Source organism: Myotis davidii, unplaced genomic scaffold (assembly GCF_000327345.1).
Source record: "Myotis davidii unplaced genomic scaffold, ASM32734v1 scaffold169, whole genome shotgun sequence".
Classification (NCBI taxonomy): Eukaryota; Metazoa; Chordata; class Mammalia; order Chiroptera; family Vespertilionidae; genus Myotis; species Myotis davidii.
Window position 1 is genome coordinate 119875 of NW_006383005.1, and position 11842 is coordinate 131716.

The 11842-nt window shown below is 41.6% G+C and overlaps 1 protein-coding gene across 1 annotated transcript in view; it reads right to left on the minus strand.

The window, feature by feature from the left end:
* LOC102769384 (UV radiation resistance-associated gene protein) overlaps positions 1 to 11842 on the minus strand; it is a gene marked incomplete at its 5' end in the record, with an annotated part of 166060 nt that overhangs the window by 113441 nt on the left and 40777 nt on the right. The window contains 2 exons of the mRNA XM_015557473.1: positions 3621 to 3695; positions 6948 to 7109. Coding sequence (XP_015412959.1) covers positions 3621 to 3695; positions 6948 to 7109 — 237 coding nt within the window. The remainder of the gene's footprint in view (positions 1 to 3620; positions 3696 to 6947; positions 7110 to 11842) is intronic.

The window sequence follows — 11842 nt, forward strand, 5'->3', positions numbered from 1 at the left end:
AGATCATCAATGATATGGCTGTATCTGTGAAATTAATCACCAAATTGCCATTTCAATCTCCTAAACTTCATTCCAAAAAGATTTGATCCTTTTAACTTGGATTCTACTCCTTTATTAAAATGAGAAAGCACTGCCATCTACTGGATGCTGAAGACATTGCTGTTATATTTTTTAGTCTGAGGAAAGAATTCTTACCAATCTAATGCTTTTTGTACTTTGTCAATAACCCAATATTTAGTTATTATGACAGTACAAGTTACATAACAATAAAACTCCAAAAGTTTGGGCTGGAGGTAAAGTAGACTGAGAGAGAGAGATAGCATCCCCTCAAGATTTTTAGTCTCAAAATTATTTTTATGGCCCTGACCGGTTTGGCCCAGTGGATAGAGCATCAGCCTGCAGACTCAAGGGTCCCAGGTTCGATTCCGGTCAAGGGCATATACCTTGGTTGCAGTCACATCCCCAGGAGGGTGTGTGCAGGAGGCAGCTGATCGATGTTTCTCTCTCATCGATGTTTCTAACTCTCTATCCTTCTCCCTTCCTCTCTGTAAAAAAATCAATAAAAAGGTATTTTTAAAAAATTTATTTTTACGGTAGTCTTAAATACATCAAGCCTTCACCTGTATCCATTAACAATTTTTTATTGAGCACCCACTGCAGGTCAGGCACTGAAAAAGGGACACAATGTTGACAGAATGATAAGCATTATAAATGTAGCCCCTCACTCTTATCAAAAGGTTTAGTGCCTAGTGAATAGCAATTCAATTTATTACTGAACTCCATTCATGTGCCAGGCTTATAATATATACATTATCATCTTTAATCCTCAAAAACAGCTTATGATGAGATAGAAATTATCTCCATTTGGAGATGAGGACACAAACACAGACATAGCTCAATTTGTCCAAGATCACTGTCATAGGTAAGCAGCAGTAGTGCCTGAAATTAAACAATTCAATCTGATGGCAAAACCCATATCCTTAATCACTAGGAGTGTGCATTCACCCAGGTAGTTGTCAGCATCCGCCTAAAAGGAAGTCTTTGCCAAAAGGAAATTCAGGCAAATGTCTGTATTAAAGCCACAACTCCTGAACTTGGATCTGAAAGGTCCAGCTTATTGGATAAAAAGCTGGCCCAATAGCCCCTCATTCCACCCTGTCCCACCAGTTGCCAGCCTAGCAGTTAAATCCATCTAGAAAACATCTCAACTGGCCACCTAACTATTTATCAACCACCATCCACCCCAACTTCAGTTACAGCAATGTTTCTCTTATAGTCCCCAAACATTTGAAAGAGCACCTATTCCTAAGGTCTTTTCAACTGATTTAAGGTTCTGCTGTGATTCACCTGCATTATCTGTAAGACACAAATAATCGATATCAAAATAATTTTTCAAAACCTATCTGTAAATTAGTGCTCTCTGGAATACATGCAGTTTTACCTCAACTAAAACATGCAATTTAATCTCCTTAACTAAAAGAATGTGAATATGTGTCTAATACTTTTGTAGCCCACAGTACCCATCAGATAATAATATATACTAGTATATATATTGGTCTCTGACCCCAGTTATTGGCACAGAGCTCCTGAAACCCTTGTAATTCCCCTAAGTCAGTGGTCAGCAAACTCATTAGTCAACAGAGCCAAATATCAACAGTACAACGATTGAAATTCCTTTTGAGAGCCATATTTTTTAAACTTAAACTATATAGGTAGGTACATTGTTATTAACTTAACTAGGGTACTCCTAAGCTGGCTTTTGCTAAAAACATCCTCAATCTGATTGAGGTACGTTCACTGAGGTCGACCCCTTCCAAGTCTCCCATCCACACTCGTCTTGTATACTTGTTTTGTCTATCTCCTTTCTCAATCCTCAACACTACATCTTCTTTCACTCCACAACGTTCCCTGTACGTGCGCGCCCGCACGTGGTATTTTGTGGAAGAGCCACACTCAAGGGGCCAAAGAGCCGCATGTGGCTCGAGAGCTGCGGTTTGCCAACCACTGCCCTAAGTGATAAGTACCTAAAAAGCATCTTTTATTCTAATATTTGGCTCCCAATACACGGCTCCTGATATCCTTGTAAATCTCCTGGGTGAGAGGAGTACCTTTTGTTCTAATGAGGCAATAATGAGTGGCTCCTGGATGAGGGCTGGTCACCTGAAGGACCAAGCCACGCTTAGAAGCTTGGAGTTTTCAGCCCTGCTCCCCGCTCCATTCTCTTGAGAAGGAAGAAGGGTTGAAAATGGAGTTAATGATCCATCATGCCTACGTGATGAAACCTCCTTAATGCCCCAAAAGTACAGAGTTCAAGTTGGCCAACACATACACACTGGGATGGCGACGTGCCCCAGCTCCACAGGGACAGAAGCTCTGCGTTCAGGGCCTCCCAGACCTCGCCCTATGCATCTCTCCCATCTGGCTGCTGCTCTGTTTCCTTTATGAAACCCTTTAATAAAGTAACAAATGTGTTTCTGTGTGAGCCACTCCAGCAAAGTAATCGAACCCAAGGAGGGGTCATTGGAATCTTGGATCTATAGCTGGTTGGTCAGAAGCACAGGTGACAACCTGGTATTGTAACTGGCATCTGAAGTGGGGGTAGGCAAGGGCAGTCTTGTGGCACTGAGCCCTTACCCTGTGGTAGATAGTGTGAGAATTGAGTTCAATTGCAGGACATCCAGCTGGTGTCACAGAGAATAAGTTGTTGGTTTAGGAAAAAAACCTCCACACAATGGGTGACCAGAAGTGTCAAAAGTGAAGTGGGAATACTAAAGGAGACACAGAGGGAAGAGAAACACAGTAGCAAAGAACCAGGTTTTTCTCCACAACAGGAGGGAAAGACTGTTGCTTTTCCCTTTCAGTACCTAGTTTAATAATTGGCATACAGCCTGGCCAGGGTGGCTCAGTGGTTGAGCATCAACCTAAGAATCAAGAGATAATGGTTCGATTCCCAGTCAGGACATGTGCCCGGGTTGCAGGCTCGATCCCTAGTGTGGGGTGTGCAGGAGGCAGCCAATCAATGATTCTCTCTCATCATTGATGTTTCTCTCTCTCTCTCTCCCCCTCTCCCTTCCTCTCTGAAATCAATAAAAACATATTTCAAAGGGCAGGAGCAAGACAAAGATCAAAGATGTATTAGGCAGGGTCTCCAGAGAAAGGGTTTCCATGTAAGGGAAAGATAGTAGGTACTTAATAAATATAGATTCTCTTCCCTCTCCTTTCTCTAATTGTCTTTAGAAATAGAGATAGCATTGGCTCTAATATAACTTGACTCATAGTTTCTTAGATGTATTGAAAGTTCTAAACAATATCTGAAACATTTAATAAAATTGTTATTGCATTTAATCAAAATTCACTGTTCTTTGTTAATCCCCAAAGAACTATATAGAATAAGAAAAAGCAGTTCCATTTCCTTAGAGGAAAATGAAGATAATCTAGATTTAGAAAAGATGAATTGGGGTGGTTATAAAATAAGGTTTCATATTAAAGGGATTCCTCCTAAGCCACACTAAACAACAAATTTACAATACTTAAAACATGATTCTGTTTACACCGCGTTTTTCCTTATCAGCCAAGGCATACCCACACTAAACAAAACTAGCACTTGGAAAAGCTCTTACCTTATGTTCATATGGAGCACCATAGTAGCCATCATTCAGCCCAAATATTATTTCATTTTGGTTGCGGGCATGAATCTAAGAGAGGAGGAAAACATACTATTAGTTCCTTTCATTTCAATCAAGTTTTAATATGACTGGAGAATGACAGTTACAACAGGATACTTCAGTGCTGGAAAACAGGCTGACTCTATCTAACAAGCCAGTAGAAAACACATCCCTATCATTGGACCAGGTAATCTACCAAGGCTTCCCGCTTTAGTCAAAAGCCTCACAAACCATCACATGAGATCACGGGCACCATCATTCACATGTATTTTCCACAAACACTTCTTGAGGTTGTTATGGAGAGACTATTCTTAAAGTACAGGGATTCAGAAGCTGATAGCATGTATTCTCTTATCTCAAAGAAAACACAATCCAGTCAGTCTATAAGAGCACCTTAAAACATGAAGCCTAGGAAAAAATAAAAGATGAATATTTGCAAAGAGTGTTTAAAAATAATACCTACTCCCTAAAGTCTTTAAATGTCTGATTAATTATTGTTTGCATACCATTCTTTTTCAAATGCAACTGATTTGAGTTTTAGTTAATGCCACCACAAATTAACCTTCACCTGAAAGGTAGGAAGGTTAAAACTTTAGAATTTAAGAATTAAGATAAAAACTGCTCATAATAGCATAAAGTATCCAATTGTGAAACATGAAAATAGATTTAATTACTTGATAAAAGCAGAAATCAGTGGAACTGAAAATAATAACAATAAAGATATTCAATGAGACAAAATACAGTTTTTTGGAAAAAATAATAAAATTGGTAAATCTCTAGTCAGAATGATCCTAAGAGAAGACAGAAATTACCAACAGCAAGAATAAAAGAAGAAAGAATCACTATAGCCTACGCACATATAACACAAGAATCAACCAATGAAAATATAAATAAGTGGAACAACAAATCAATCCCAATATTTCTCTATCTATCTCTCCCTCCCTCTTTCTAAAATCAATCAATAAATAAATTTTTAAAAAGAAATCTTACCACCCAGATGACTTCACTAAAGAATTCTGTCAAACATTTGTGAAATAAATAACAATTCTACACAAACTCCAACTCTATGACCTATAGCCCTGCAACTCTAATGTTAAAAAGCATTATCCTCACCCTAGCCAGTATTGCTCAATGGATAGAGCGTTGGCTCGCGGACCTAAGAGTCCCGGGTTCGATTCCAGTCAACGGCATGTACCCGGCCCAAGCCTTGGTCAGGCTTGTGCAGGAAGCAACTAATTGATGTTTTCCTCTCACATCGATGTTTCTCTCTGTCTCTCCCTCTTCCTACCACTCTCTCTAAAAATCAATGGAAAAATAGCCTCGGGTGAGGAATAACAAAACAAAAAAAGGGGGGAAACACCGTCCTCCACAAAATGAAGATACTTTCAGAAGAAAAATAAACAAGTGCTCAGCATCAGTCGTAACCACAGCGAGCCAACTAGAGAGCTGTGGGGAGACAGGCAGGGCGTGTGCTCCAGTGCAAGGCTGGGCAGGCCAACATAAATGCAACAATTATCATAGGAAGCTTTCTGGTCCTGAAAGAGAGCAGAGAGGTCCAACCTAAAGTCATTATCTCACCATCTCTGATTAAGACCAGCCCTAAAACAGAGGGGTGAATACAAAAGTAAAGAAGATTAAGGATTTGCAGCCGGTTAGAATGTGCAGCAGGTAAGGAAATAGCTATCACATGCATTGTTCTGATCACTACAGAAGGACACAAAATAAATAAAGCATGGTAAGTCAAACGAGGACAGACATTTCTCTAACCTGAATATGTAGAATTAAATTGTTTCTTTAAAAGAAACACACACCACAGAGTATATGGTAAATAAAATATTAAGAAACATCAGGATGCCCAGCCGGTGAGCCTCAGTGGTTGAGCGTCCCCACCTATAAACCAGGTCACTGCTCAGTTCCCGTCCGCAGGGCACAGGCCTGGGTTTCGGGCTCGGTGCCCAGTGGGGGGCGTGCAGGAGGCAGCCAATAAGTGATTCTCATCATTGATGTTTCTATTTTTCTCTCCCTCTCCCTTCCTCTCTGAAATCAATAAAAAATGTATTTTTTTAAAAAGAAACATCAGGGATATTTGTAGATATGACTAATGTTTTGGGGTTACAGTAGTCCCATAGGTATCACAAAATAGAAATGGCATTCACCCCAAGGCGAAGTGGGTGACGACCATGAGGACATGCACGGAAGTGTGCTACGGCACAGAGAGAAGGAGTTTTAAGTCGGCCAGGTCTAGGTTTAAACCTTAGCTCCAGGGAGCTGGGTGATCTCGAGCAGTTTCTTAAACTCCCTGAGGACCAATTCTCCCATCTGGGAAATCAGGGCAATAGTATCGACCTTCACAAGTTGCCATCAAATTAATTGTAATAACCAATGTCTGGGGTGGCAAACAGGTTTCACTTCCTATGCAGTTCTAACGTGTTGCTGGTTGCGCCTAGGAGCACCGCGTTACCGTGTTAGAAGGAATTATGGAGCGACGCCTGGGCCTGGCGAGATGAGCGCTGTGACCGCCTATGCCCATCACTCCCGGGAACGGGGAGCAGATTGTAAGCCAGGCATTTGTCGTCCCTGCGCCCAATAAACAGTAAGTAGCTCTTCTTATTCCCAGCTCTATGGTCATAAAAGAAGGTGTTTAATAGTAATGTTCCTTATTTCCAACTTAATTTTCAGATTCTAGGGGGAAGACATCCAATAAGACAGATGAAGCCTTGTGCTATGAGAAAGCATACTCTTTCCTGAAAGGAAAGAAAGGGAAGGAAGGGAAGGAAGGGAAGGAAGGGAAGGAAGGAAGGAAGGAAGGAAGGAAGGAAGAAAGGGAGGGAGGGAGGGAGGGAGAGAGAGAGAGAGAGAGAGAGAGAGAGAGAGAGAGAGAGAGAGAGAGAGAGAGAGAGAGAGAGAGAGAGAGAGAGAGAGAGAGAGAAAGAAAAGAAAAGAAAAGAAAAGAAAAGAAAAGAAAAGAAAGAAAAGAAAGAAATCCTTTCCCTGGCTGCCGGGTCAGTTGGATGGAGCATCATCTCATCCACCAAAGGCTGCGGGTTTGCTCCCTAGACGGGACCTGGGCGGAGGGCGGCAGCCAGTAGTTGTTGTTTTTTAATCCTTAAAGTAGCAGATTAGGGTCCTTCTCCAAAAATTTCTTCAATTAAAGGTTGAAGGCAAGGTTCAAATTTCTCTAATTAAGTAAACAATCTTTAAATATGGAATCAGAAGAATCAACAGGAAGCTAAAGAGGTGAATGCAGAGAAGAGAACCACTTGGAACTGCAGCCTCGGTTACCTGCTGACCCAAGTACTTCAGCCCGTCCAGGCAGACTTTCCACTCAATCAGCAGCTGGTAGGTGGCCTCCTTCCCTCCCCATATCTTCACCACAAAACAGGACACAGAGGTATCAAGGCGGTCGGGCATTAATCCAAAATCGAGACTCCGCCACGTTGGATTCTGTTGATGGAAATGAAAACATGCTTGAGAAAGACTCTAACTTGTTTCCAGTTATTTCAATTGGGTTGGGATCATTTTGTTTGTAAAAAGCCAAAGACCTCATAAATATATTAAATTGCCAACTTAAGTGAACCAAGAAGACATTCCAATTAGCAGGACAGGGGTGATAATGGTATTTTTAAATTTCTCTTCTTATTTATTATAGTCATTAAAAGGAGCATATAGTCTTAATCTCACTAGTATGGCTTCCTGTGGTAATTCATTTATCTATTTACTAAGCAATTAAGACACAATTATTAAGAAAAGAAATATAAACAATGCCTCAAAATACCACTAATCTGTTGGCTTCAAACCTCTATTTAAGTAATTCTATTGTTCCATTAAAAGTTCAACAACAGAATGATGCAAAGGCTACACAGTAGCACAGGAGGGAATAATAAACTTTGAAGTGTGAGGGTGAACCAGGGATCTTTTCTGTCAAAGAAAGGAGCTCGCCACCATCGCAGGCTCCGCCATTTAGATATGACCTTCAGGTTCTCAGGGGGCCGCCACCTTAGGCTCCGCCTCACCCCGCCCCTTCGTCTGAATTAGCCAATCGTGCAATAATGTGAATCCGACCTCTGAGCCCTGACCAATCAAGTCAGAGTCAGAGTCAGAGGGAGGGGCAGGGCAGACCCGCATCAGGAAATAAAGCCCCAAAGGAAAATCACGGCAACTGCGCTCCTCTGCGCAGGAGTAAATCTCCTGCGGATCCACTTTCGAGCGTTTGTCTCATTCCCACAGAGCATTTCTAACAGGAGGAACAGGGGAAAGACATCACCGAGGCTCTGAAACTTGGCTACTAAAGGACAAGTAGGATTTTCCCTGGTTACAGTAAGCAAGTCCAGGCAAAGGGCACAAGATAAACAAGGCTCGGGGTGTGAAATGGGGAGTGGGGTCAGGGAACTAAGGAAACTGCTGGCGCACACAACACAAGAGAGACGGACACAAAGCTGGAGAGATAAACAGGCGACTAAACAGAAAGATATTTTATGCCTTGTCACGGAATCAGTCCTTTACTGGGTGTAAGATGTGGGGCCACTGAAAGGTTTTAAGGTTAATGAACACGCAACAACATGGATGAATCTCACAAATGTGACATGTATAAGCAAAAGAAAATATGCCTTATTTTCAAAAACTAGCAGAACTAATCTGTGGTCCAGAAGTCAGGATAATGGTTCTCTTTGGGAAGTAGTAGTAACTAGAGGGAGAACACAAGAGGTGCTGATAATGTTCTATTTATTGTTCTGATTACATTGATCTCATTGAAAAATCATCAGGCTCTTATTATTTGTGCCCTTTAAGGTGCTGTGTCTCAACAAAACACAATAAAACTAATTTTTAAATGACCAAATAATGGGGGAAATACGGCATCTTACAAATCAAATTATGGTATCTCTTCACGATGTAATTTTAGGCCCTAAAGCTAAAGAGCGGGAGTTGGAGGACCTTCCTGGCCTTCACACTGCACCACACGAAGAGGCAGCCATTCCCTCGCCTCTGTAAGATCCCCCTCAACAAAAGTGACATGCTCTAGAATATCTTCTGTAATAATAAAAGCATAATATGCTGCGAGGGAAGCCCGGGTCCTGGGTGCCAGAGGGAAGCCGGTGCCGGCACTCAGGGGAAGGAAGGCCTACTCTTGCACAAATTGGGCCTCTAGTACCATAATATAATTTCAAAATCTCAATGTCACTGAGATTTTGTTAACTTTCCCAAAAGTTTGGAAGGTATGGCGAGCTGAAGCTAGAGACATTAAAGTTGAACTAAACATTCACCAGTAATTATTTTATGCCAAATATATCTGAGAAGAAACCATCACTCAGACGTAACTTGCAGACACATCTCCACAATCTAACCTGTCCAAGGATTGTTCTTGTTACTCAATACAACAGACACTGATAGGCCTTCTCTAAATAAAGCATGTGCTGGGACGTTAGAAAATAGAAAAAGGGGGTCCTTGTCTATCAGATGCTCCTAATTTTGTGTGGCCTGTAACTGTATCCCTTCTAAAATCTTACTCTTACGTGATCCAGCCTTTCGCTACCTCCTCCAGGTCATTTCCCCAGGTCATTTCCCCCACTGCCCTATCCTGAATCCCCTTGCCTCTGTGTAATATTTGCCGCAAAATCTCAAGCCACACACACTCACCCACTTCAGCCACACTAACTCCTAAGGCATTTCTTGAAAACCTCAACTACACTCCTGCTTTTGTACTTTCCTGTTTCTTGGCCTGGAACCTATGTCTCTGCATTTCCCCCCACATAGATACATAACTTGTTCCCTCACTTTGTTAAGGTGTCTGCTAAACAGTATCTTTTTTATTATTACCATAGGAAAACAAGCAACCCCACCCCTGCCAGGTACCCCCTATTGCTGCTTTATTTTACTCAATATTTGTATTTATTACCATTTAACATATTCCGATTTATCAATTCTAACATGTACTTTTCTTCACATTGTAAGATGAATTCTGATTTTAGAAATACTAAAATCAATATGCCCTATAACATTTGACCAGCAGGTGGCAGTCATCAGATAGCTCTACATGCACAACCTTAAAAATAGCTGTAGATAATATCAATTCTTTCAAGTTAGGCACAGCCTTGGCACTAGTTGTGCTGAGTTTAAGTGCCATTTAAAATACATTTATTGATTTAGACTTTAAAAAAAATCCTGAATATAATATCTATCAAAAGTTTAAATTCAAAAGATTCAGGAATTAAGTGGGTCACAAGAATATGGAATAAAGAGAATTCTCTCAGACTGCTGGTGAGAGTGTAAATAAAACAATAATTTTGGAAAATTGGAAATATACATTAAAGTTGATCCCTTGCATATTCCCAGCAAGTCCATTCCTAGATATATAACCAACAAAATGAATACATACTTTCAACCAAAAGATACACACAAAGAAGTTCATAGCAGCACTACTCATCTTAATTCAAAACTAGAAACTAAATGCCCATCAACAGAAGAATGGATACATTCTGGTATAGTCACAGAATAGAATACTATAGAGCAAACAAATATAACCCCACAGTATGAATGACTCATGATATAAACTTAAGACATGGAAGTCACACACAAAAAAGTACATACTGTATTGTTTAATTTCCATAAAACTCAAAAACAGGTAAAATTAATTTATGGCATTAAAAGTCAAGAGCTAAAGAGCAAGGAACCAAGATGGTGGCAAGGAAATGCCTGTACTTGCTGCCTCCCACAACCACATAAAAGTTACAACTAAAATACAGAACTATCATCCAGAACCACGGTAAAGCTGGCTGAGTAGAAGTACTACAACTAGAGAGCTGCTCCTCTTAATAGGCCGGCACCGCGAACTGAATTTACAAGCTCCCACTTCCTCTGAGCTCCATTGCTGGGCAAGACTTTGGGGGACCCAGACACATACAGGGAGAAACTGGACTATCTGGCATCGGGGCAACAACTCAGGGTGGCTTTCTTCCAGACGGAGGTGCTCGCAGCGGTCATTGTTCCCATGCTGGGACCTCCTCGGTGCAGGACTGACTGGTAGCCATTCCTGTTTGCTCCACCCTGGTGATTCCAAGACCCCATCCCACCTAATTTACAACCCCACCCAAGCTGTGCACAGTGGCTTTTGCATATGAATGGCCTGTCCTTTCTCAGCCTAAAAACTGTCAAACAAGCTACAGCTGGGTCAGAGAGCCCCAAAGCTATCAATAAAAGGCCCAAGGCCAGCACCAGCACCAGCCTGCCTTGCTTCACAGCTGGGCCTTGCATCGATACTTCCAAACCCAATGCAAACAAGAGGAATCTGCAGATGTCTCTGTAGCTACTGCTGGGTGGCCCCAGGCATTGGCTGACTTTGCACCTCCCTGGAGACCCAACAGCCGTGTGCCCAGAAGTCAGTGTGAGACCATACCAGATTACAACTCTTCACATCCATAAGTGACACACTCAAGGGGCAGACTCAGTGAGCACCAAAGTCCGCCTGAAGCAAGTCCTGCTCCATAAGTGTGTCTCCTGCACAGCAGCTCTCCCACTGTAGTCGCAGCTGGTCCCTACAACCAATTGGCCTGGAGGTCAATTCCTCCCAGTGACACCAACAGCAATCAAGGCTCATCTACAATAACACTGTGCACACAGCCCACAAAGGGGTGCACCAAGAGTGTCCACCTCAGGTGATTGGGGAGGCTAAGCCACTGGGCCCTATAGGACACCACTCTATCAACTCGTGGAGAATTAGCAGCTACCTAATACATAGAAATAAATACAGGGATGCAGCCAAAATGTGGAGACAAAGAAACATGTCACAAACGAAAGAAATGGAAGAAAGTAGACTACTGGATATAGAGTTCAAAACCACAGTTATAGGTTACTCAGAATCTTCTAGAAACCTCCGAGGAATCTAGTGAAACCTTCGAGGATCTTAGTGAGAATGCCAAAAAAAAAAAAATGGAAAAGGACCAGCCAGAAATTAAGAACACACTTACTGAAATAAAGAATAATATACAGGGATTCAACAGTAGACTAGAGGATCCTGAGAATCAAGTCAACGATTTGGAATATGAGGAAGCAAAAAACACCCAATCAAAAGAGCAAAAAGTAGTAAGAATCCAAAAATATGAAAATAGTGTAAGGAGTCTCTGGGACAACTTAAAGTGTACCAACATTTGCATCATGGGGTGCCAGAAGGAGATGAGAAAGGA